This window comes from Helianthus annuus, chromosome 11 (genome assembly GCF_002127325.2).
Source record: "Helianthus annuus cultivar XRQ/B chromosome 11, HanXRQr2.0-SUNRISE, whole genome shotgun sequence".
Lineage (NCBI taxonomy): Eukaryota > Viridiplantae > Streptophyta > Magnoliopsida > Asterales > Asteraceae > Helianthus > Helianthus annuus.
The window spans coordinates 66,893,737-66,921,525 of record NC_035443.2 but is presented as its reverse complement, the minus strand read 5'-3'; the positions used below and the strand labels follow the sequence as shown (position 1 = coordinate 66,921,525).

General features: G+C 36.1%; 2 protein-coding genes across 8 annotated transcripts; one reads left to right on the top strand and one right to left on the bottom strand.

Moving 5' to 3' along the window:
• Window positions 1–2,793: 2,793 nt before the first annotated feature.
• Window positions 2,794–8,169, bottom strand: LOC110921366. 6 transcript variants are annotated; one of them, XM_035979398.1, is made up of 7 exons: window positions 7,786–8,169; window positions 7,592–7,650; window positions 6,897–7,074; window positions 4,129–4,201; window positions 3,760–3,997; window positions 3,490–3,654; window positions 2,794–3,120 (listed from the first exon to the last, which is right to left on the bottom strand). In XM_035979398.1, the coding sequence occupies exons 5-7, from the start codon at window positions 3,865–3,867 to the stop codon at window positions 2,938–2,940; spliced, it is 456 nt and encodes a 151-aa protein (XP_035835291.1). In that variant the 5' UTR covers window positions 3,868–3,997; window positions 4,129–4,201; window positions 6,897–7,074; window positions 7,592–7,650; window positions 7,786–8,169; the 3' UTR covers window positions 2,794–2,937. The 6 variants fall into 6 exon arrangements, with proteins under 6 accessions (XP_035835291.1, XP_035835292.1, XP_035835293.1 ...); XM_035979399.1 differs by having other exon boundaries at window positions 6,897–7,063; XM_035979400.1 differs by having other exon boundaries at window positions 6,897–7,056.
• An 11,856-nt stretch (window positions 8,170–20,025) lies between these two features.
• Window positions 20,026–22,609, top strand: LOC110879485 (exopolyphosphatase). 2 transcript variants are annotated; one of them, XR_002558718.2, is made up of 7 exons: window positions 20,026–21,294; window positions 21,398–21,550; window positions 21,639–21,680; window positions 21,774–21,854; window positions 21,945–22,064; window positions 22,141–22,222; window positions 22,303–22,609. XR_002558718.2 is itself a non-coding variant. In XM_022127943.2 (7 exons), the coding sequence occupies exons 1-7, from the start codon at window positions 20,167–20,169 to the stop codon at window positions 22,354–22,356; spliced, it is 1,668 nt and encodes a 555-aa protein (XP_021983635.1). In that variant the 5' UTR covers window positions 20,026–20,166; the 3' UTR covers window positions 22,357–22,609. The 2 variants fall into 2 exon arrangements, 1 of the variants encoding a protein (XP_021983635.1); XM_022127943.2 differs by having other exon boundaries at window positions 22,133–22,222.
• Window positions 22,610–27,789: the final 5,180 nt, after the last annotated feature.

The window sequence follows — 27,789 nt, the reverse complement described above, 5'->3', positions numbered from 1 at the left end:
AGAAACTAGTTATTAAAGTCATTAATACATAACCAAACAAAAAGTGCGAAAGATTAAAAATAAAAAGTATTACACTAAATGCTTGTCTTCACCAAGTGATGTAAGAGACTTAGGCAAACATGACCTTTGATTGTCAAGAACTCTTACTATCAATCTTGGATCCCGAGACTACTACACACACTCTATGATGGATGATGGTGGTGGATGATGGTGTTGTGGTGGTGGTGGTGGTGGAGTATGGGTGAAGTGGGAGAGAGGTGGTTTGCCAAGGGATGGTTTGCAAATGAGCCAAGCACCCCTATTTATAGCTTGAACAGAAGCCTGGACATGGCCCCGTGTCCGCCCATCTTCTCTTTCTTCATTAAATGCAGTTTGTCTGCATTAGTTGACCACGCCCCCGTGTCCGCTGGGCACGACCCCGTGTGCAGAAGCGTATCTGTACTATCAAGATTTTCCTAGATTCTGCAAATCTTAGAGTTGACCACGTCCCCGTGTCCGCTGGACACGCCCCCGTGGTGGGTGATAGAAGCTTCTACAACTTTGTCTTTTCTGCAGACACTTGGGCACGGCCCCGTGCTCATTGAGCACGAGGCGTGTTCAGCCTTCTGTTCTCTTGTTTTTGCTTGGGAGGATGCTGTCGAGTGGTCGGGCATGCCACGTTTATTCCTTTTCTTGTATTTATGTTAGATTTAGCTGCCTTTTTGTTTCTTTTGCTCTTTGAGCTCATTTAATCCTGAAAATACAAAAGGAAGACAAAACACACTTTTTCCAACATTAGTACTAAAAAAGGGTTAGTTTTATGCCACATTTGATGTAATTTATATGTTACATTTTGCGCACATCAGTGACGGTGTCTACAAACTCGCTTATTCGTTTTTCATGTATCTTGGTCCCGGTTGACTCGTTTGACGTCCCGGTGGCCCGTAAAGCTCCCGAAAAGCTCCTTAAACTCCGCTAGACCTGAAAAACACATATTTAATCAAAAGTAGGCTTTTCAAGATTAAAAGTCACGTAAAAACGTTAACTTAAACATTTACAAACACCGCTTTTCGACCACGTATCAATATTATAGTAAGATCAGTTTTTTTTGTTTAGCTTTAAAGTTTATTATTTTATTATTTTTTAATTATGAAATACAAATTATTAGATTAATATCCAAGAATAGCTGCAATATTTTATAATTTCAGCTAGACTATATCTAACTGAAATATCTATTTATTGCAACTTTAGGATATTAACTTATATAAGTTTAGTTGACTTGTAAATTTAGGATACTAACTTTATTTTGAACTTTATTAATATGGTCAATAACTGCATTATATTAACACCAAAAATAAAGTTCAAATATAAAATTAACTTTATTCATACGTCTAGATCAAACATAACAGCTGAAATGAAAAAAAACATAAAAACACTTGATAGATTTCATATTAGACTGCATGAAATCTGTTACGCTTCTGAATTGACACTCGAGGTATTTTTAATCGGGTTTTTTGGTTTGTGCTTGAATCGGCAGTATCTTCTAATTCCTCTTCTTTGTCATTGTCATCAGAATCGTCTAAATTAATAACCTCACCCCATTTCCATTCAGAGAGTCTCTTGGATCTCTTCCTTTGAGTCTCAAACTTTCAATCCTTAAAAAGGACAAAAATTGAATACAAAAGTTAAAAAAAGATTAAATAAACCTTAAAATTAGCTCTTCACTAAATTCACGTTGAAGATTAGACTTGTATGGACTAAACATTGCACCATAAGAAATAATATCAACACTTTTATCACCATCATCCTGCAATAAAACACACATATAATAACATAACGAACATGTTAATATGAGAGATATACACAAAAATAATACTTAAAAACCAGCAAAATCAATACCTTAGAAGCTTGTTCGACAAATGGGTTTTTTAAATAGGCATGTTCATCATGCAACTGAATCTGGAAAATCAAATAAGTTTACATTCACATAACAGTAAATAAAAGAATACAGTTATTCACTGCTGGGATATAACAGAACCGACCTTATAATTTTCAATCTCGCATGCTTGGTTTTTCGCAACAATTGAATTCAGAACTGGATCCATTTTTTTAACTTTGTTTAGCACTAGATATAGGGGTGTCCTGCTATGTATTTATAGTAGTAACTATAGAAGTGCATTCACTACTAGAAAACATGGTTTTTGTCATGTAAATTTTGGTTACAAAATGGTAGCAATTTCCTTATTGTCACCAGTTTACCACCGAAAATATGGTGACAAAAACACCCGTGTCAATTGCCCTATTGCCACCAAATTGCCACCATTTTTATATTTTGCTACCTTATTTTACCACCACAAAATTGGTCAAAATTATTTGCCACCGCTTCATGTTTGCTACGCTTTGCCACCGAGTTTGCCACCAAGTTGTGACGCGTTTTCATACCATTTAGCCACTGATTTGCCACCATTTAACCATCGGTTTTTGTGCGTTTTGATACCATTTAGCCACCGATATTGCCACCATTTAGCCACCGATATTGCCACCATTTAGCCATCAGTTTTTTCACATTTTAATACCATTTAGCCACCTATATTGCCACCATTTAGCACCGATATTGCCACCATTTAGCCATCATTTTTCACACAATTTGCTCCATTTAGCCATGATAGTGCCACCATTTAGCCACCATTTTTTACAAAATTGCAACCATTTGCTACCATTTATTTGCTACCATAAATATTGGTTTTTAATTCAGATTTCTTTTCTCCCTGCTATTTTCATCAAAAATACATATCAATAAAACTACAAATAATATAAAAAAAAGTCTAATAAAATCCCATAATTATATAAAACATCTTGTTTTTAAAAGCATATGAAAAATACCAACTAAAATATAAACCAACTAAAATCATTCTAATAAGATAAACATGTAAACATTCAAAACCAAGTGTTTATAGCCTATTTTCGAACTGTAGCTGTTAACATAGCTTCAATTTGTGACATCCTATCAAGCAACGCATCTTTATCCACCTTATCTTTTTCTTTGTCAGCCAACAACCCCGCAATAATTCCATTGAACCTTTCTTTTTCTTCATCTTTTTCCTTAACGAGCTCCATGATAACTAAGTTCAACTTTTCAATCTACAAAATAACCAATGAATAGAATCAAGAAATCGGAATTAACGAAAACTAATAATGGGTCAAATTGGTTGCAAAGAAAACAAAATACAACTGTGAGTTACAATTCAAGTGCTAGAAGCTAGATAGCATGTTCCAGTTTGTTTACATATTAAGAAGGAAATTATACCTAATTTTAAAAGCATTTTTTTGTATGAAACAAGCCGTAAAGAAGGTGTAATCAAATCATTATGAAATTCCTTAACATTCTCACTAATTTAAGAGCATCAAACCTAACAACAAAAAACAAGCATCTCAAACCAAACAAACATAATAACAGTGGGAAACGATATAAATGCACAAAAGTTACTAGTCTAAAAGGATTAAAGATACCTTAGGGTCTTCTCTCCTATGTACACACGGGTCACTATCATTGCCTAACCCGTACACTTTTCCTTTCTTCTTGCCCTCGGCTCGTGACCACAAGTCTTTGTCAAATTTTGGATGTTTATTATGTTCTTTCCCATACTTCTCCTCAAGAAAACCTTCATATTTAACCTAATGGGATAAACACATAATTATATTATACAAATTTCATTGTAATAAACTTCGTGTTTTTAATTTTGAAATACTTTGTTCAGATTTACAAATGAATTGACTTACCCAACAGGCCTCAGCTAAAGCCATACCATCAAGGACAAACACGCCAACAGAAGAGAACTTGTCCAAAGTCAACAGCTTATCACGGTCAACACCCTCTACATACTTCATTACCAACGCACGTGTGATAACATTTGTTTTCCATCGATGCAAAAACCACACAAATGAAATTATAACAGCACCCTTCCATGTAGGTCCAATGAACCGTGACGCAATCGTTGTTGGTGCTACCACCACTCCTCTATAAAGCACACGACAAAACACTTACTTATCATAGTTAATACAAAAATAATAGTAAACTTGTAAAAGTAGCCAAAAAGATTTTCTCATAAGGTACCGCACTCCACAACGATCCTGCTGGTAAGAACGTACCTTGCCCTTCCGTTGAGTACTTGTGAAACCTTCTAAAGATTCAGCGGCGTCGAAAACAAAAACTTGGTGGAATCTACACAATAAATATGGCATTATAAAAACTTGATTTCAAAAAACAAGATTCCCAGCTGAAAACAGTTTTATCAACTGAAATTGAAATACAAAACCTTCATGACTGTAAAGAATATGTTTGATACATATACAATTCTTGCCCATAAATTCAAGTAAGAATGTACAAACATCATTTAAAAATATGTATCAGTTGCTAACAACATGTACCACAAACAAAAATTCAAACTTTATATACCTCGATGAGAAACAAAAGAATATACTTCACTGACTCAAATTAGTACCATACATTGTACATTTCTAAATAATTATGATCTTAAATCACACAGAGAAAAGTAGATAGCTATACTAAAAAAAGCGCAAATAACTTTGAGACATGCATAGAGATAATACACACTCATATATTTTAGGTCAAAGTTTGGTCAACAATAAAGTGAGGCATGATTGCACGAGTAAGTGTAATGCATAAGGGTGTCCGGAGTGGTGCGGCAAAGGGGAGTGGCAAAGGGTTTTGCCGCGCGGCAACACCGCCGCCGACCCCTTTGCCGCTCGGTTTCATTGCCAAATCGGTGTAGTGTGGGATGGGGTCCATTCCAATCTCAACCAATCACACCTTTTTCCTTTTTTTTTAAATAGTTTACCACTTCACCTGTCTAACCATTGCCAACACTTTTGAGCATAGTTTACCACTTTGACATGGCACACTCTCATTGGTTGATTTTTTAGTTTTCCACTCTCAAGTGTTTAACCACTCCTTACACCCTAATGAATCAACATAAGCCCCACTAAAGCAACCTTGCTTCAAAAGATTCACATGCACCGACTCCAAAACGCATCATGTTTGAGAATTAATTTTTTTTTCAACATTTGAAATAACCTCGAACTATCTATCTACTGCTATAAAACTTGTTAAAAAGAACACAAAACCTCACAAAAAAATACGCATCAGTTGAAAAACCATTAATTCAGAAGTAAGATCATGATCAGGGGCGAAGCATTGAAGGGGCCCGGGGGGACCCCTGAATTTTTCGCTCAGTAGTGTTATGTATGTACGTTTCGTATAGAACTTTTTAAGTATATACGTTTTCGACCCCCTGGTTTTATAAAAAAAATTCTAGGTATATACTTTTAGGTCCGGTGACTTCCGACCCCCCGATGGAAATTTTCAAGCTTCGCCACTGATCATGATGCATTAATGATGCACCAAAACTCAGTGTCTTAATATATTGTAGTAAAAAACTAAAAATCATCATGTAAATTAGAATATATAGACAGCTGGTAAAGTTTTCCTGATCACGTCCATAAAATAAAAACAGATAGGTTACATTTTTTTTTATCATAAAACAACCTTTGAAAGAACCTTTTAGGAAAATTGGTTTTTAATAAACCAACCTTTGCTCCATTGGTAAATAATAATTCAACCTACAGAATTGGTATATAATAATCCTACCTATCAACATGTTGGTACTCAATGAACTTCCGTTAGTTTTTTTTAACTAAAGTTAGTTTTTAAGTTTTATTTATTACACAAACAGTCCCTGTAGTTGTAATTTACTAGTTTTAACTATGAGTTAATAGCCAAAATGGTCCCTGAGGTTTGCTCTCTCTCCAAACACCCTTCTTTCTCTTCTCTCTCTTTCATCTCTGTCGAACACCACCACCACCACCACCGCACCGCCACCACCACCACCGCCACAACACCGCCACCACCACCACCACCACCACACCGCCATTAAACAAAAAAAAGGATAAAATGGGCGCTGCCCAGAATCGAACTTGAGTACCCACATCCACCGAACAACAACTTAACCGCTCCACAATAGCCTTCATATCAGACAAACTTTGTATCCATTAAATTTTATATAAACGATAATTTCGGTTCCTTTTTCACTTTGCCGCCAAAACCCATGAAGCGTACAGCTTCAACATTCCTTTTCTTTCTCTATTTGATTCCCATGTTTTCATAAACAAACCAATCAAGAACAGAAACATTACCGACTACCAACTATTAACAGCGACAACTTAGTTTTTTTTTTTTAACATCCCTGATTTCTCGGTGCGGTGGTGGTGGTGGCGGTGCTGTGGCGGTGCGATGGTGGTGGCGGTGCTGTGGCGGTGGTGGTGGTGGTGGTGGTGGTGGTGTGGCGGTGGTGGGGGTGTTTGACAGAGACGAGAGAGAGAAGAGAAGAGAAAGAAGGGCGTTTGGAGAGAGAGCAAACCTCAGGGACCATTTTGGCTATTAATTCATAGTTAAAACTAGTAAATTACAACTACAGGGACTGTTTGTGTAATAAATAAAACTTAAAAACTAACCTCAGTTAAAAAAAACTAACGGAAGTTCATTGAGTACCAACATGTTGATAGGTAGGATTATTATATACCAATTCTGTAGGTTGGATTATTATTTACCAATTGGGCAAAGGTTGGTTTATTAAAAACCAATTTTCCAACCTTTTATGTTGCACAACTTTCTCCTAAACTTCTTAGCATGCAACATAACTATAACATTAGTTGCAGACAAATAATTGTGTAAAAACTTTTTTATGATGAAATACCACATCAAAAAAGTTGTGCATGTCAAATTGTCAATAGCCTTAAAACTATCATGCCCCTAAAGGAAAACTAAGCAACCCTACGCACACAATAAAACCAACAATTCTGAAACATACATACTAGTAAAGATGGAAGAATTTGCTCACCTAGCGACCATGACCCATGTAAGGCGCACCACCTTGCTGCGGCCTATTACCCCCTTGACCGGCCTGCAGATTGGGGTATCGCGCTTAAAGCTCGCCTCAAAGCGCTTCATGTGTTATGACGCTTCAGACCGAAAAAAGCGCTTTTCCAAACGCTTCATCGCTTCACGCTTTAAGCACGCTTTTTTAAACCAAGTTATGAAACATGATATAAATAAGAAAAAATAGCTCTGATAAACTTAAAAAGATTTTATCAAACCACTGGACTCTTATTCGACGCGCCCTAACTAAGGATCAATGACAAACTTGGCACAAAACCTATGTGACATTGTGAATCAACACATGGCTCTAACAAACAATTTTGAAATTCTTGTCTTCCAATGTTAGTGATGGCTGTAAATTGTAGTACTATCAACATCCCTAACAAACAGTTCAGATGATCGGATTCAACAAATATCCCTAACAAACAGTTCTATTTCTTCCAATATTGTAGTACGATCAACATTATTAGGTTTCACAATAGCTAAACATCTGATTCAACAACTTAACAAGTAACAACACATACTTCTGCAATCAAACCGCCAAAAGAATCTCAAACTGTTATCAATATACATATCAATAATCGGATTCAAACAATTTCATACGAAGCATTATATGCAAGAAACAATCGAACAAATTTGACAATCGAGATTACTAACCAGGCTTACATAATCGTACAGGAACTCCGATGGATAGGTTCTGGCTTAAGTCGCAATCTCTGAAACGGAAAAATGTTACGTAATTAGGGCAAAAACATTGAAACTAGGGCAAAAACATTGAGAGATGACGATACAGTAACGATTGACCATACTGAAATTAGGGCAAAAAGAGTGTGAATCGGTTGAATCATTACCGTTAGCGATTGATCTGTACCGATTACTTCTAGCGATTGATTTGTTCGATTGTTGAATGATACACACAAAACCCTTATAAACTTTTCATTTAGAGGTCGTACGGGCGGAGGGGAGGTTTAGCGCGACCTGATTAAAATTTCATGTTGCTAGTTTGCTACCACACTAAAAGCTTATTTGTATTTAGCTTAGATAAATTTGCCACTGCTCTTTTCGGTAGGAAGTTTTGGTAGCTATTGCCCATTATTGTAGTAGTGAACAGAAGGTGTTGCTTCCTGCTCCGGCGAGGGGCTGTGACGGCAGACGGTGGGCTGGTGGCTGAAGAGTGGAGTGGGTGGATGAGTTATTGGTAAACACGCTTGCCTATGGCCTGCCTGGTTTTCAATCAAAACCCTAATTATGAGCGGGATATTAACCCGCCTAGTTAAATTTGGGCTTAAAATTTCATTTTGTCACCGTTAATACGGTAGCAACTAAAAAATTAGACGTATATTTGGATAATATAGGGAAGTTATTCTTATTTTTCCACGAATCTATCACCAAAAATAGATGGTGGCAAAATTTTCCACCGCTTTGCTACCAAACGATGCTGAGTACGCTTAATTTAAATATCCGTGGGAAATAGGTGGCTAAATTTGCCACCGATTTTTTTAGTAGCAAATTTTGGTGACAATTGCCAAATTTTCTAGTAGTGATTAGGGTTTAATTTTAGATTTACCACCCCTTTATTTAAGAAGTTTGTTGAAGTTAGTTTTAAGTTTTTATAAAATATATATAAGTACAGATATTAGGCAGTTTTAATAAAATAAAATTAGACACATAATATCTTCATTTTATGTTACGGTACTTTAATTTATTTTTGTTTTTGTTTTTGCTTTTGCTTTTTGTTTGCATAGATCGAGCCCATCTTTGTAGATTAGGCGCATTAGATCACAAGTATTAATTACTTGTACATTAAAGCATTATCGACTTGTACCTTTTAATCCGTGCGTTGATATTGAACAAGACAATTACAGAAACGTCGACAAAAATGTGTAGGTCGTCATGCTATCTTCAGATTTTTTAAACAGTATAGTTTAAAAGATATGTCAAGAATACGTAAAAAAATTATAAGTTTGTTGTGGATGGTTGGATTGTAACTAATTATCTATAATTTTGTTAAAACCTTAAGGATTTAAGTGTAATAAGTTTAGGGACTAAAAAATAAATAGTGTTTAAAAGACTAAACTACCCTCATTTTAGGGGTCTTTCTATAAATAAAGTGGGGAAAAAGTTTTTGTTTTTTGGGTATCTTAAAATACCCCCCCCCCCTCATGCATTATAATATAGTATAGATAATTATGTTGACATTTATGTATAAATAAGAACAAAATGCATTACTTGAATTTGAATTTCAAATCGAAAATCATAAATTCGAATTCGATTAGAAATTTAATCACTGAATTCGAATTGAAGCTGAATCGAATTAGAACATTCAAAAATCGAATTTGAATTCAATTTGAGTCGAATTTCTAGTGTGATTCAAATACCAATATCCCTATGTTGGGTATTCGTTACACTGTACTGTAACACCCCGAATTCCGTACGTCACAATATAATATTAAATTTTATTAATAAGACGTGGTAAACATAGGATTACTTTACCATTCCCTAAGTTTTACAAGTTATTGAAATTCTATAACTTATGTGCTCATGAGATTAACTAAGTTAGTATGTAAAAGGAAACAAATGACATGTTTTGAAAGATGGAGGGGTTAAAAGAGAAAAGTGTTTTAAATAAAAATTTAACAAAAAAATAAGTCAGTATTTGGTGTTTTGGGGCGTGCGATCGAGAACAGGGGCCAAGGAAGAGACAAAACCCTAACATCCTAAAATCAACAAATTGAGAAGGAAATCAAAGGCTAATCGATTGCATGTGATCAATTCTTCGTTCATCTAAGGGTTTTCCAACATGGGGTAAGTTGAATTATGCGATTTGTTGATAGTTAATGAAAAAGGGTTTTGATTAATGTATGAAAAAGTAGGAAATTGAGCTTGTTTATGGTTTAGAATCATTAAATAGAAGGTGTTTTATGCATGATACTGATTAGATTGAAAGTTTGGGTAGAAACCCATTTGAGTTGGTTGTATGGTGAAATTGTAGTGAATAAACCAAGAGATTTGGATGGGTGAATGCTATGTGCAAAAATACCAATAGATTAGTATGTTGTAGAATGAATGAACTATGTGCATTTAGTCGATTTAGTGAGTTATGAGATTACTAGTAAAATTGTGCATTGAATACTTGTACATAGTGCTTACAATGTTATAGGCACACCAAGTGTTCGATTAAATGCTTGAGTAGTTGATTTATGTAATTTTGAATGAATTAGGAAGTCTTGCGTTGTATGTGGAAATTATGAAATTGATCTCTTGTGAAAAGTGTTATGGAATGCATACTATATGTGAATGCAATAGTTATGTAAGTGAATGGTACAGTCTATAAACGAGAGCGGATCACGTAGAGAATTGAAGTTAAAAGGTAAAAGTTTGTATATAGGAAACTATTGCGTTATGAACTCGTTAGTTGATGTGTTTTGTACGGTAGTAGTAAGATGTGATGATACATATCCCTTATATGCGTTAATAAGCTAACGAAAGTCAAACATTGCATGATTTGAAAGCCGAATGAACGAATGGTTGTAAGCTAACCGTGTTACAAATATGATGACGTGTACGGGTAGGAGTCATGTCAATAGGGGCACAAGTATGGAAGCGCTACGAGTTGAAGGTACACACGGAAGCTACGTGTAAATTCGGACGCACAAGGTAAGTAAACTCCTCGACTCTCTCCTTAGTATTAAATAGAGGTTATTTGTATGATAAATGTCAGGAAATATGTGAAATGCTTTATTGTCACTGGAAGAAGTAAGAAGTTCTAAGGAAGTGATTTCCGAATCACTTCCTAGACCATTTTAGGAGGGCCTTATGCTAGTCACTTAAGTATGGTAATCTAAGTCTACTTGGGATTTGGTTATTGGGTAAAGGTGTTTGTTAAGAAGACCGAACGGGTCAAATAAGGGTATGTTTCATTACGAAACACTTGTACACATAATGTCGAGGGTAATATTTTATTCAGATAATGTAAAAGTGTGATAGTATTAGCATTATGTAGGTTTTAAATGTACGCATGTGAGATGCTTGCCAAAGTCACGAATGGGTCGAATAAATGTGCATAAGTAACGTATTGTTAAAGAATTCGGATAGATATGAAACCTCGGGGCAGGGATTTTTAATTAGTTATGTAAGGAATGACTTTACGAACGATTAGAATTAAGTATCAAGTGATCCGGATGCAAAACGGATGAGTTAAGGGAGTTTTAAGGCTCAAAAAGGGATGCAGGTCTGGGCACCACCATAAGTTACGGTGCCCACCGTAGCTTACGGTGGGTGCTGGCCTTTTCTTTTCTGCCGTAAGGCAGTATCTAGCTACCGTAAGCCTTTTTGAGACTACCGTAAGTTACGGTAGTCACCGTAACTTACGGTAGAGCCCTGGCGCCCCGCGTAGGATGCAGACTTAGCTGTCGCGGCCCGCGACAAACCTTACAAATGGCAAATTAACTATGTTTGTTTGCTTTGTACGTGGAATTAGTTGTAAATGCTATCCAGGGCCCCTTAATTAACGTTTATGCTAGTTTTACATAAAGTAATGGTTACGGACCTCCGATTCTCCACAAGGTACTCTAATCCATTCGAGACATGTTTAGGAAGCGTGATCACGATTATGATGAGTGAATAAAAATGTAAAGGAATGGACCAAGTTTGGGGTTAATTATATATATTCACATATATGTACATTTATGCAAATGAAATAAATTACCATCCAGTAGTTGGAACTCATAGGTGTTTAAGACTAGAAGTAAGAATACATGTTAGGTCGTGTGTTCGTGGCCTACCTGTATGGAACTCGTAATTTGCATACCTTATCAAGCCTAGTGATAATTTTAGTATTATAAGAAGTTGTAAGTTTGTACGGGGGTACGTAATCATGTGTGGAGGCTCATGTTTATGTATACATATGTGTTCGTGCCTGTGTTTGAAGTAGGACTCATTGCTTATGAGTGGATGGAACTTGTGTAAGTGATTGTACAGTTTAAATAAGTTGAAGTGTTAAGTTACTAAACCATTGTTTTGAGTATGAAATGAGAATGCAGGTATCCTATTAATGTCGTTCTAAGGTTAAAGAATTTGGAATGCACGAATGTACACGAAAAGCATATTCGTGAGGATTTGATTGGGAAGGAAGAACGCGGACTGGTTATGGATTACTTATGTCTAGTTTAGGAATGATGTTATTAAATCTAACCGATGCTCATGTATGTGGTGAGTGCAGGTGACGTGGACTTAGCTTCATTATGAAGAAAAGAGGGATTGAAGATCGAGTTGAGAGCGAGGGTTGTACGGGAAGGGATCGGTCACATAGTTTGACAAATATAAGTCTTGAAGCATTAATAAAATGGAACGTGGTAAATCCTTTTCAATGAATGTATGAAATTTTGTAGTTAAACCTTCATGTAAGAATTATGTCTAGTAAAGAAAGAAAATTTTGGGCTCTTATTTTCCGCTGTGTCGTATTTCAAGTTATTACACGTTAGTCTTACAGGGAATTGATCATAATACGAACGGGTCATGCCCGAATTTTGTTAAATAATAGTATGATAATATTACATTTTGGAATGTGAAATTTGGACGTTACATGTACTCATCGGGTTTGCGTGTATTCTCATAGGTATCGAGGACACTCACTTATGATCTTATGTGGTTCATAATTATCCGTTGGGATGTCTATTACCTAAAGCCTGATATTAAACTTACATTAACACCTGATTTGAAATAACAAGTACATCAGGCTCAATCCCCACGCCAGTGGGACAACACCATGGCCAACGCTAGCCCGGTGTGGTCTAGCCAGCATTGCTTGGCAACCGCCGCCCCAACCCACACCCCACGATCTTAGTTTACTCATGTTCTCCATGTCTTTTAATTTAGTGCATCCATGCTTAGTTAATAGTGCATGCATGACTCCTATATTTTGGTTAAGTAGTTTTATTTCTGCATATTTAAGATTATATATAGGGTTGTTCAAATTGCTCGGCGCTCGAGACTCGTTCGATGCTCGCTCGAAAAATTCTCGGAATTTGCTCTTTCGATTATGCTCAATTGAAGAAAACGCTCGGTTCAAATCGGTTCGGTTTGTAAACGAACCGAGCACGAGCAAAGGTCCGCTCAGTTTGGTTTGGCTCGGTTAGCTTAATTTTTTTAATATATATGTATATGTGTGTGTGTGTGTGTGTCATTTTTAATGAAATGACTAGAGGCTCACATTAACAATGTTTGGTCCGAGATCCAAATAAAGCTCATTTAAGTAATTAGAATTGAAGTTCAATACCAATAGTTCATTGTCTAATACTTAAATGTTCATCAATACTCAAGTCTAAACCCGCCATTCTATAAAGAAGTATGTGGGACCCAGTATGACCTAAACAACTTCTTTTCACGTAATATGGCAAGTGATTTCTGTAGATGTGAAAAAGATGTGCGGAAATGGAAATCAGACTTTCAAGAAACAAGACCTGCAGAATTATCAAGTTTATATCACTTTGAAACAAAATAGTTTAACAAGGTGATTGTAAGATTATTATCTAATACAAATGAATCTTGAATTCTGTGGGTGAGAAGGGCAATGGAGTTTGGGTGTTTGTATGTGAATGCTAAGATTCAAACTCAATTATCTTCTGCTGGTTGAGCCTTCTATTTATAGAAGGCTGGGTGCATGAATAAACAATAGTTTATTCATGCAATAAGTCCTGCAAAAAGTGGCCATTTGACATATACATTGAATCCTACATTCAAGTTGCCTTTTTCATCATGATATTCAATAATGTCAACTTGCTTCGGTAAGTGTGGCAGGATAGAGCCAATTTCAGACAAGTGGGGTATTTCATCAGAATTCTGATAAACCACTTCATCAGAAATTCTGATGAACAAATCATCAGAAAAATCTTGATGATCAGAATCGTCAGAAGCTGATGATATTTCATCAGAAATATCATCAGATCCATCAGAAATGACCCTTTCTGATAATCCAATTCATCTCTTGATCAACTTGTGATTCTTTGAAGTAGATGTTGTGCATTTCAGTTGTCCTATCTGATCTTCTTCTTCTTCTTGTGATCTGCAGGACTCCAGTTGATTGAGATTTTCTTCAATACTTACAAATAAAGTTTCCTAACAAAGTACAAGATCCTAATCAAAACCCCCCATTGGCCATCATTATTCCATTTCTCCATCGCCACTCACCAAGACGCCAACTCGTCAGAGTTTTGCTTCAATCGGTTCATTCAATTTAAAACTTCCGATAGAACAAGGGCATGCTTCAATCGATCAATGATTTATCTTCTTGCTCAGTTGATCTCAATAGAACTAGTTGAGTGTTTTTGCATCCCTTGTTATTTGTTAAATTTTTACTTGTATTCTAATTGGACGAAACATCAGGGACGAAACTGCACTTTATTCTAATAACTAGCACCCCCATCGTTACTTTCCTTGTTTGTTCTGCGACGCTCGATACTCACTCGACGTTCGTTCGAAAAATGCTCGGATTGAAAGACGTTCGCTCGACTTTGGCTTGGATGAAAAACGCTCAGTTCGGTTCGGTTTGTAAATGAACCGATCATGAGCAAAGGTTCGATCCGTTCGGTTAAGCTCGTGAACAACCCTAATTACTTATGTTCATTTGAAAGTTAATGAGAAAACTGGTTGCAAAGTTCTTGTCTTCTTCATCTATATTCTTTGGATTCTAACCCACTCTAGGGTCTCTTAAGAGATTAACCATCTCGAATCGACTTCTATCATTGGCTCTTTCTTTCTCAAATTCACCTCAATCATAACCTCAAAAAATACATTGTTATTCGAGATAATCAATCTCCCAAGATAAGTAGCCTTTTCTAGTAGGTAAACACTCTAGGAACTATAAAGAAACAAGAACTTTGCAACCAATTTTATCATTAACTTTCAAATGAACATATGTATCTTAAAAATGCAAAAGGAAAACAACTTTAATCAAAATATAGGAGTCATGCATGCACTATTAACAAAACATGGATGTAGTAAACTAAAAGACATGGAGAACGTGGGTAAACTAATGCAAGAAAACGTGGATGAGAAGATAAGCACGTATCATTGGGTTAAAATAAGTAACTTAGTCTAATGGGTGAGAAGGAGGTAGTCTCTTGAGGATGATCCGCTATGTAGGTGTCCACATTAGCAGGTGTGGGGATGAGCCTAAAGGGATGTGACTATGATGTGGGGATGAGCCCCTTTGTATATACATATGTATATATGTATGTGTGTGTATGTACATACATACGTATACATACATACTTGCCTACGTACGTATGTACCTGTTGATATCGGTTGTCATTATCTTCCATTCCTCTCTTTCTGCCGCCCCTGGCTTCAACCTTAGCCGTTCGTTTACTTCATGTTGCTTCACTTTTACCTTTTCGGCTGTGATCTCTGTGAATGCTTTAAAATGGGCCATCAAATCGTCCATTTTCGAACTGCCCCTGATGAGGATGGTTTATTTTTTTTGCAGCCGCTGCCTCTTTGACAACGTTTTTCGTCACTCCACTCACTTGGACTATGAGTATATAAATTATTATAATACCCACAAAGACGGTTGACGACGGGATGCATCTTCCGCCACTTGGAAGAGACGGAATCGATATCTCGATATGGACCTTATTCCATAGTTGCAAGGAATTTTGCTAGTATTTCCTTCCAAAAAACCTTCTCTGGTTTGCTTGTTGCCTATATTTTAAAAATGTAATAAAATTTATATATCAATTTTTAACAACATAATGTTAAAAAGTTTAAAACAACAATATATATTTTTACTTACCAACAATTGGCCATTTTGACGTAGTAATCTATGCCTTAGCTAATGTCTCCTCCTCGATTTTTGACCAAGATTGCGGCTTCGGTTTCGAAGTTTGATCAACAGCTATATGCGCCATTTGCTTCCTTTTTTTCCGTTTGGAGGTTCGGGGTTGCGTTTCGAGCACAAAATTTTCAACCTCATCTTCTATGAGTTGAGACCATCCTACCGGTGGCGGTGATGATTGTGGTTGTGATTGAAATTACGAGTTAAACGGTTTTTGCATTAACATTTGTTGCATTTGGTTCATTTGAGTGAAAGCATTGAGGCTTTGTTGGAACCCCGCAAAAGAAACTTGCGATGTCGACCAATTCGGATCAATTATTGGAGAGTAGGCGGGTAACAAGAAAATGTTTGGGTTCGGGTTGTTTTGAATGTAGGGATCCATGGCCAATATTTATAAAAGTGAAGAGATGTATAAAAAGTGAGAGATATTGAGTTTATAAAAATGAAGAGATATATAAAAAAGTGAGAGATATTGGGTTGAGATTGTTTGAAAAACTGGAATAAATAGTTAATATTTATAAAGGAAAAAAGTAATTTTTTTTTAATTGAAAGAGCCGTTCAACGGCTATATTTTTTGAAAATAGGCCCAACGAGAGCGTCTAGGGCTAGCCGATTGCAACGGGACGAGGCAAGGGGGGTGGTGTCTCCGTCCCTCGACGTGGCTGGACATCCCGGGGACGAGCCCCACACCCTTAAGCCTTCGGCTAGGCGTTGTTGGGGAAAAGACGAGTGGTGTAGTTGGTTGCTCAACGACGGTAGTAGTAGATGTGGTGTTGGTCTGTCAAATTGACTTAGGGCATGTTTGGCTAAGCTTATTATAGTTAAAAAGGACTTTTGGAAAAGGACTTTTGGGAAAATGACTTTTTGAAAATGAGTTTTTAAAAAAAGTGTTTGGATTAGCTTATTGATGTAAAATGACTAAAATGAGCATTCTTTTAGATATAAGGGGGTAAAGAAGGGGTATATTGGTAATTTGTAGTTTGAAAAGTTAAAAGCTGGCCAAGAAGTCACAATATTGTGACTTCTTGAAACCTCTTTTTTCTTCTTTGCAAAAAGCCATTTCTAAAAGGACTTTTGGCTTAGCCAAACACAAAAACAACTTATTGGCTTTTTGATAAGTCAATAAGCCAATAAGTTGTTTTGAAAAGCTTAGCCAAACATGCCCTTATTACACTTCTATACATTAAAACAATCTATAGCCATTTGACAATCTCTTACACCACTTATTGTCACGTGACAATCTCTTAATCTATTGTTATTGTGTTTCGGAAGGAAACACAAAGGTTGGACCACAACATATGGTTTAGAGTTTGCTCATTAAATCTTGAATATATATATATTTAAAATTTTCCTTAACTGTGAATTAAAATTTGATGTTAAAATGTACTGGTCTCAATAACATTAAAAGAAAATATATTAACTAATATTTTCCTTAATTATCAATTAGATTGAATTTAAAAATTTTTAAATAATAAATGGTTTCAACTCTAATTCAAATTCAAATTCCGTAATTAATTATTTCCTTATCACAAATTTTGAATTAAAATACGCAACTGTGTCATTAAGATTAAAAAAAATATAATGTTGTATTTTTCCTAACTTATTAAATAATTTTAACTAGTTATTTTCCGCCCGCGCGTTGCGGCGGGACCCAATGACTACAAAAGACGAGTCAACAACGGCAAACAGATACCAAATATCAAAACATAAATAAAATGACGTGGTAAGGATAATCACTCCGTCATAAAAAAACAATTTTAAATAACCTAATATATAATAATAGGACCCACACGTCCTACACGTTGGAAATTCGGTTGTTTTCAGTTCAGTTATTACGGTGCTAAAACGTTATAATATGGATGAGCTCGGTACCGGTAACGACAGCGAAAGTACCGATCCAGAAAATCGTTGAAATTAGGTACCGGCACCGAAAATGCTCGGTACAATACGATATGGTATTTGAAGGTAAAAATCAATAAATACAGGTATGGTGCTAGACCGGTGTCGAACCGAAAGTAACGATTCTGAAAACGCCAAAAGGTGGGTACCAAATTGGTACCGAAAATGATTTTGTATAGTAAATTTGGTACCGATACGATGCCGATTCGTTTACAGGATTTTATACGATTTGCTCATCAATATTCTAAATATGCGAGTTAATTTTACATGTTACAATTCATTCATTACAGAAAAAGACAAAAAAGAAAGCAAAATAAGTTGTTGTGTATATAAAACCTCATTCAAACGAAATACAGTTTACTTACTGTGTGTATGAAAAGTAATCTAAACGGTGCAATAACTTGCATTGCTGCGTTGCTACAGGATTTGATGAGCTCGGTGCCAACCGGTACCAAAAATACCGTTACCGAAATCCTCAAAAGTGGGTACCGGTACCGAATATACCTAGTATGGTACGGTTCGGTACCTGTCGGTACTGGTACGCTACCAGTATTTGAGGGTAAAAACCGGTGAATACCTGTGCAGAACCGGTACCAAAAATACACCGATTTGGTAAATTTGAGACCGGTATCTATACCCGATACCATTTGTCGATCTCTTAATGATGTATTCCATTCTAATTTTAATTTAAAAAATAAATTATAAAGCACTGTTCCCGTTACCGAAATCCCCAAAAGTGGGTACCGGTACCGAATATACCTAGTATGGTACGGTTCGGTACCGGTCGGTACTGGTACGGCACCGGTATTTGAGGGTAAAAACCGGGGAATAACTGTGCAGAACCGGTACCGAAAATACACCGATTTGGTAAATTTAAGACCGGTACCTATACCCGATACCATTTGCTGATCTCTTAATGATGTATTCCATTCTAAATTAATATATGATAAAAAAGAAAGTGAAGCACTATTCATTCACTTTCTTTTTTATCATATATTAATAATTATTTTTATCAAATTGTATATAGTTAGAAATCATTTTCGAGCTTAATTTAAATTTAAAATTAAATTTAGTAACTAATAATAAGTTTAAATCAAATTTGATTTAACTAATAATAAGTTTAAGCTAATTTTGATTTAATAAGCATAATCATCTCATTAACATTACAAGCATAATTAGTATTAGATTTAATGTTAATGAGGTGATTATGCTTATTAAAAACCGATGTTTGATGCGAAATCCCAACTAGATGATCCATATAGCCGTTTAAAAAAATCAAAATTGTTTTAAATTATTTAGTTAAATCAAATTTGGTTTAAACTGATTATTAGTTACTGAAGTTAAATTTAAATTAACCTCAAATATGATACCTACTATATACAGTTTGATAAAAAAATATAATTATTTGATAAGTTAGGAATGATATAAATATTATAGTTCTTTTAATTTTAATGACACACTTACGTATTTTAAATCAAGTTTTGTAATAAGGAAATGATTAATTACGAAATTTGAATTTGAATTAAAGTCGAAACCATTACTATTTCAAAATTTTTAAATTCAATCCAACAATTGATAATTAAGGAAAAACTTAGTTACCCTATTTGTTTGTAAAATAGACTATCACGTTTTTAACATCAAATTTTAGTTCATAATTATAGGAAAAAATTAAATATATATTCAAGATTCAATTAGCAAACTTTAAACCTCTTGAATTGGCTTGTATGTTTAGGACAAGTTATTATGTTATTGATCACACGGTTGTGTTTCCAAGGATTGAAGGTGTGTTTAAAGGTGTTTGTATGGGCATTAGTATTGTGATTATCTGATTGTAGTCGGTTTAATTATAGTTGCAACAAAATTGGTTATTAATAAGGGGCGTAGACGAGTCAAGCCACTCATTAGTTATTAATAAGGAGCGTAGACGAGTCAAACTGCTTTTGAGTTACTCGAGAACGGCTCACTAGAAGCTTGAATCAAGTAAGCTCCTTTACTAAACGAGCTCGAGCTCGAGTGTCACTTATTGAGTTTGTTTGCCTAAACGAGTGAATTTTTTTTTATAATAATAGTTTTTTTCTTACTATTATTATTATTATTATTCTTTTTTATTTCTTATTTACCTTTCATTTTTTTATTTTTTATTTGTACTTTTTTTTATTTTTATTTTTTATACCTTTTCTGTTTTATTTTTTGTATTTTATTTATTTTTTACAATTAATTTATTTTTTTATAAAAACAATATTAAATAATATATTTTATTACTTTTTATAACAATAGTATTAAATAATATATTTTATTGTGAGAAGAGCGGTAGCGGTGGTGTTAAAAGACACGAGAAGTTAAATTAGTTTTACGTAAATAAAAACTCAAATTTCCCAATATGTTTCAAAAACTGGTGTTTACTGTTGACCAGTAATCACGGATCATCATCAACACAATTCACAACCTTACATTTACGCGCAATAAAACATCACTAACTCTCCATCCACTTCCACCACCAATGACCACCGTCACCGACCCTTTCATTTCCCCATTCTCCGACCACCATCACAACCACCTCTTCGCCGCCATCGATCTCGGCACCAACTCCTTCAAACTCCGCATCGTACGCGCGAACCCTACCACCGGCCGCTTCCTCACCATCCACCGCCTCAAAGACCCCGTCGTTCTCGCCTCCTCCACCACCTCCGCCATCTCCACCACCGCCCAAACACGCGCCATCGACTCCCTCCGCAAGTTCCACCACATCCTCGCCTCCCTCGCCGTCCCTCCGTCCCACCTCCGCCTCGTCGCCACCTCCGCCATCCGCGAATCCTCCAACCAATCCGAATTTATTCAACTCGTTTACGAAACCCTAGGCTTCCAAATCGACGTCGTTTCGGGATACGAAGAGGCTCGGTTAACCTACCTTGGTGTTCTTCAGTTTCATCCGGTTTATAATCGTACAGTTTTAACCGTTGATATTGGTGGTGGTTCCACTGAATTCGTTGTTGGATTGAAAGGTGATGTCAAATTGGGGGTTTCGTTGAAGTTAGGGCATGTAACTCTAACTCAAAGATTTGTTACAAATAATAATAATAACAATGGGATCCTGGCAATGAGAGAGCATATTAGAAATGTTGTTAAGGAGTCCGGGCTGGTTGAAAAGGTTAAGGAATATAAAATTGATGTTGTTGTTGGTTCTTCGGGTTCGATAAGGATGATAGAGAAGGCGATATTTATGGGGTATAGTAGCGATTTGGTGAGTGAGATTGGGTTGATGGAAGGGTGTAGGAGGGATTGGAAGTTTAGTAGGGACGAATTGAGCGGGCTTGTTGAGAAACTGTGTGAGGAGGAGAGTGGTGGTCGGGAAGGTGGGGGGCGGAAAGGGTTTTTTAAGACGCGATCGGCGTTTATTGTGGCTGCGGTGGTCTTATTGGAGGAGATTTTTGGGTTGCTTGGTGTGGAGGAGATGGAGGTTTCGGGGTATGCCTTGGGTGAAGGTGTGATTGCCGAGAAGTTAGCGGAGGTTTTCGATGGGTTTGATTTGAATGCGAATGCGAGGTGGAGGTCGGTGTTGAGGGTTGCGTCTAGGTTTAATAATAAGAAGAGGATGAGTTCTGCTGCAGCTTGTGCTTCTGTCTCACAGGTATTATTACTATTATTATTATTATTAATCTTATCTAAACAGGTATTAGTTATTATTGCGTCTAGGTTTAATAATAAGAAAGTAGGAGTAATTGGTTTTACAGGAAATTTTCACAGGTTTAAGAAAATGGAACAAAATTGATGTCTTATTGGATGACAAAGATCTTGAATATCTTGAAGCTGCTTGCTTGCTTCATAATATTGGGTTGATCACCGGGAAGAAGGGATATCATAAGCGGTCATACCATATTATCATGGTATGCATCTCTTGGTATACTCTTTATATGAAATTGGTTTAGACGTTTAGTTAAAACGAGTCAGGTTGTAAGTTTTACATCTTAACAGAATGGGGAACATCTTCATGGTTACAACACTGAAGAGGTTAAGGTACATCACCTGCATTCTTAAATCTTAATCAGTTAATCCATGGTTAATGGATAATAAACAATTCATTAAAACTGTGATTTTCATGTTCTTCAGTTAATTGCACTGCTCGTAAGGCATCACAGAAAGAAATTTCTCCAACTTGATCATAATTCTCTCAGGGATTTCACAGATGAGGTACTTTCTGTTTTTAGTTAAAAGAATGGTCGGTATAAGTATAAGTGTATAACCACAAAATTATTAACTTTTATAACAAATTATATACAGATGAAGCGTAAGTTCAGAGTTCTTTGTATAATCATTCGCTTGTCTGCGATCCTAAAGCAATATCAGTCTCTGAGCACGCAAAGCATTCAGCTGTCTCATTCCGATGAAGGCTTCAAGCTGGTAAATAATGAATGAATCATTATAGTTTATAACTTCTATCCTTGGTAAATAATCGCATAATTCTATAGGTTTTCAGGGATTCATCAGCAAATAATGTCGAGTCTATGCCAACAGATGTTGACGTGGAACTGAGAAAAGAATTGCAACACTTTGAAAAGGTACTATCACAGATTAATTCTACCAGCTCGGAAGAACATGTGATTTTTTTTAATAAATTAGATATTTTTTAATCTATCAGGTGGTTGAGCAGAAATTGTCGGTTGTAGTTCTATCAAGCCCATCAGGATCTTGAAGCATTAATGTCTGTGTATAGTTTGGGAAGCAGGCAATGAAACTGTCAACCACACGAATAATTATACTGTGAGGTTTCTATTTCCTTTTTAATGTCTAGCCGTGTAGGTATGTTTTAGAATTATAGAGAATGTTGTCCGCAATTTTAGTGTCCATATATTGTAATGATTATAGATGAACAAAGCATACCGACATGCCTATATGATTTTGTTTAGAGGACGATAACATTACTTTTACTTTATACTTATTTGGTCTATTCTTTTATAATAGTTCTCTTATCATCATAGAATGCTTGTTAGGCAAATAACACCTCACATTAAGCTAGTAGACTATTAATAATAAATAGGCTAGTATCATGGAAGCTAAGGTTGTGTGCAAGTTCACCACTACTGAAACTGAATTGGTTCCTTGATGCTAGAATCAATCCGCCAGCACCCAGAGGATGCTTGGCGGGATGAACAAGTTATGAAGGCCTAGACAACAATATGGGGTGTTGAATGGGTCGAACGCTACATGGACATGAAATTTTGACCAGAATTGAATTTGAATGTGACGTGAACTTGAAAATCTTTTCATTCATACACGTAGATCGACATAGACACAACCTTTGTAACTAGAGGTGTAAAAGTAAACCGGAAACAAAAAAAAAAAACCGGACCCGGGTATTAAAAACCGGAATTTTGTACTTGGAACTGTACCCTGCCCTACCGGAAACAAAAAAAAAAACCCGGACCTGGGTATTAAAAAACCGGAATTTTGTACTTGGAACTGTACCCTGCCCTACCCACTGGGTTCGCATAGGGTATTGATTTTTATGTAAAAAATCGTACCTCGAACCAGACTCGATTTATATTTGTTTGTACCCGGGTTGTACCCGTACCTGGTTTTTTTTTATACTCCGAACAAATGTGTACCCGGAACCAGAACGGAGTGAAATTAAAGCCCAATCTGTCACCCATTTAATAGCCCATTTTCTTTGTTAGTTTGGGCCGTGATTTTAAGTCCATTCAATTAAAACAAATTTTGGGTGAACCATTAATATTCTAGCTTAGAGGTGCACAAACCAGGTTTTTTAAATACGCGGTTCCGGGTATCGTTGGGTATTACTTATGCCGTGAAAGAACCAGTTCCGGTTTCTAACATAAATAACCATACCCGGTTCCGGTCGGGTATGGAACTGGATTTTCTAAACCGGGCATAAAAACCGGGAATTGAAAAAAACCCGTCCTGGGAACTGGAAAACCCAGTTTCGGGGCTGCTGTGTTTTAAGCGATATTAACCCATCTTTTTTGCCAAAAACCATAAACATCAATATGTAACTTTTATATAAGTAATGAGCCAACATGGTATAGAAACTTGTCAGGGGAGTTTTACGTAAGGTTTCTCCTCTGGGGAGGTCCCAGGTTCGACTCCTGCTGTGTATATATTGGGATTTCAGTATGGAGTTGGGTCTGGGTAGGGTTTAAGAGCTTGTCTCGCCTGTGGGGTAGTGGGTCCTTTGGCCCCTACAATTGCCGTTGGAAAAAAAAATCAATATGCAACATTTATGTAAGTAACGGGAAAGTGCATATATATATTAGAAACTTGAAATACTACTATCACATAACATTTAAAAACATAAACAAAAACATAGATTAAAATGTGGATACTTCCGGATTATAATACTTTTTTTTTTTTTTCACTAGAGTGTCTTCGTTTTTAGTAATTCGTCGTCTTCTCTTGGTAATTCATGGTCTTTGTTTGATAGTTCATCGTCTTCGAATTTTTAGTCTTCGTCTAGTGGGCTCAACATTCCCATTTCGATCTCGACCCTGTGCTTCCATTTCAAAGATATTTTCTTCAAGTGACGAAGCATGTTGTATCCATTCCGCCACATCCAAATCGTCCCTTAAGCAAATGCACATTTCCACCGATTCGGGAGTAAGCTTTGTTCTCCTCAATTTCCACAAATCAAGTTCTAAACTCAATTTTAAGCTACTAATTCATCAATTTGGGTATATTATTCCATATATAAGTTAGTAACTTTTTGATGCATTAGCACTTGTAACTTGTGCTTGGGGAGTTTTCCAAAAAAAAAAAACTTAATTTTCCACTTTCAACCTAAAAGTTTTATCTTTTACATTTTGACCTTTTTTTTTTTTTTTTACTTTTAACTCTAAGTTTTCCATCTTTTATAATTTAACACAACACTTTGTTATTTACAACTTTGGTCCCCCATACTTTTTATCTTTTGCAAGTTTTTCGTTTTACGTTTCGTTCTAAATTTTGCAAGTTAACATGTCGTAGCGTGCCTGTGAGGTTCAATGTTTTTGCTCTATTTTTTCATATTTGACAGACCCGTCGCAACGCGTTCATTTTTCCCCTTTTGTAAAGTTCGCCGCAACGGGCGGGTCGTAGATAAACTAAGTTATTATTTTCTACGTTTTACGTTTCTGCTTAATTTCTTCGCATTAAGACACTGTAACGGGTGTGCATGGTTCAACTATTTTAGTCTACTTTTCGTTCTGTGTAATTTTTACCATTTTATCTATTTTATTTTTACGATGTTGAGAGTCGATGTCGTTGTGGCATTGGTACTACTTGGCACGGTTTTACGAACATTTTTAACCTATTAAATTTTTTACTAATATTTTTTTTTTCGGTTTACCCCCATTGTTCCTTTACTTAAAAACTATTTTTTGTGTGCATATTTTATGTACCGGTATGTATAAATAAGATTTGTTCTATATTCCGACGTAAACTTTTTTATAGACGAGTCAGGTCAAATATAATACGTTTTCATTTAAAGAAACCATTTTTACGTGCATATTTTTACGTACCTTTTGGTATAAATTCAAGTTGTTCTACGTTTTGACGTATACTTTTTTGGGAAATGATTTAGGTCAAATATAATATGTTTTCATGTTTATTTTATGTATGTTTCGTAAAGTTTGTTTCGAACAGAGTGAAGTCAAATTATGGTTTTTTTTTTCTCCTATTTTTTTGAAAGCTCTAATTAATCTCTTTCGATTACATGTGCATATTTTCCTTCATACATGTTACGTTTTCTGTGTATGAGTTGGATCACATATAATACGTTATGATTGTTCGATATGAATTCCATTTACTTTACGTTTGATCCAATCACAATGCTTATACAGGTTACAATGAGTTCAACTGGATACGTCGAAATAGGTGTTTTCATATGGTTAATGCATCATATAACGTTTGGACTAATCCATTCAATATTTACAATGTATCCGCGCCGCAACGCGGGCGGGTCTTAACCCTAGTTCAACCTAATTTCAAAGATACAAGCTCAAATTCAAGGACAAAACCTATAAATTGTGTAATAGCAATGCTTAAAACAGGTAAGGATCACACCTTTATATACACGCACTTAGAAATTCAACAAGAATGACATCAAGAAAGCTCGAAGAACACCCACATAAACCCGAAAATTGACGTTCCGATTTCTCTCAAACAGTTATGAATTAACAAAAACCAACTTAGGGGTTTTGTTTTTCTTGAAAAACTAAACAAAATAGACTCAAGAATCACTAGATTTGGTTGAGTTTTGAGAAAGTTATGAGTAGGGTAAGCACTAGGGTTTAGAGAGTTCTTAGGATGAAGAAGATAATGTTAAAGTGATGAAAGAAACTTGTGGATGTCAATGGTTTAGTGCGCAAGTCAGATTCAGCTTTAATTCGGTTCTAGTTATGTTCCAAATCGGGTTTTAAAACAAACGAGTCGGGTTTCGAAAGGTCTTTAACGAGCTTGGTCCAACTGGTCTTGAACGTCATGTCGCTGATGCTAAGAATTGGCGTCCTCGATGCCAAACGCATGTCCGATGCTCAAACTTTCTGTCTACGAGGACTACCCATACGCGAACACCACGTCGGCGACACCCTTAACCCGCATCGTCGACGCGGAACTTCCTTTTTTTTTTGAAAAATAGTGGAAAACTTATGAACGTTTTATAAAAGAAGTACATACTAGAAAAAATCTTAAAAAATATTAAAAATCTTTTTGTGCGTTTTATAACTTTAACCAAAAAACTAAACATCCGTTTTAATGAATCCTACCACCCCTGAATAGCCGTGTATTGTTCGTGTACCTTCTCATTACTCTCAAGAAACGGTTTCAAACGATGACTGTTTACCGTTTGCCTTGACCCATCATTCGGGTCCTCGATAGTAACATCTCCAAGCTTACCGACCCGTATAATCACGTACGGGCCCATCCACTTGCTCTTTAATTTTCCGGGGAAGAGCTTCAATCTAGAGTTGTAGAGCCACACCTTTTGGCCAACCACAAACTCTTTCTTCCTAAGTTTCGTATCATGCACTTGTTTCATCTTGTCCTTGTACTTTGATGCACATTCATAAGCTTCCTCGTGAAGCTCCTCCAACTCACACAACTTGAGTTTCCTTTCTTTACCTACATCATCGTATTTAACATAACTTCTTTAGTAGCCCACAAGGCACGATGTACAAGTTCAACCGGCAAATGGCAATTTTTACCATAAACTAAACGATAAGGTGTAGTTCCAATAGGTGTTTGTGTGCTGTTCAGTGGGCCCGCAAGCCATCGTTCAACTTAGTTGACCAATCTTTACGGTCCGACCTAATGGTCTTTTGAAAAATCTCTTTAATTTGCCTATTTGACACCTCCACTTGATCGCTTGATTGTGGATGGTAAGGAGTAACGAGGCTATAGTTAACACCATACCGCTTTAGTAATTTGCCAAACCTAATGGGATACTCCATCACTAATGATGACCTGAGGAATCCCAAACCTTACAATTATGTTGGTTTGGATAAAATTACATACGGCGGTATGGTCGTTCGTTTTGGTGGCTATTGCTTCGACCCATTTGGACACATAGTCCATGACCACCAAAATGTATAAGTTGCCAAAAGAATGTAGGAATGGGCCCATGAAATCGATTCCCTAAACATCAAGGACATCCATTATGAGAATCAGTTGCATGGGCATCTCATCCCTTTTTGCAATACTTACAAACTTTTGACATTTAACATAGTTTTTAGCAAACTCAAATACATCCTTAAACACAGTTGGCCAATATAAACCACAAGTTCACACTTTATGCCCTGTTTTGTGACCAATGAAATGACCCCCACATGCAAATGAATGCACGTGCTTAAATACAGTGGGGATCTCCTGATCTGGAATACATCTTCTCACAACTTGATTATCACACACTTTGAACAAGTCTGACTCCTCCCATCTGTAAAACTTAATTTGCGAGAGAAAGTGTACTATCCTCCGTCTATCCTAATGTGCTGGCAACTCACCTGTCACTAAATAATTTACAATGTTAGCAAACCAAGGTAAAATTGAAACAACAAGAATATGTTCATCAGGAATTGTTTCATTTATCTCTACATATTGGGAACCCTCTTCCGCCATCAACCGGGACGAGTGGTCAGCC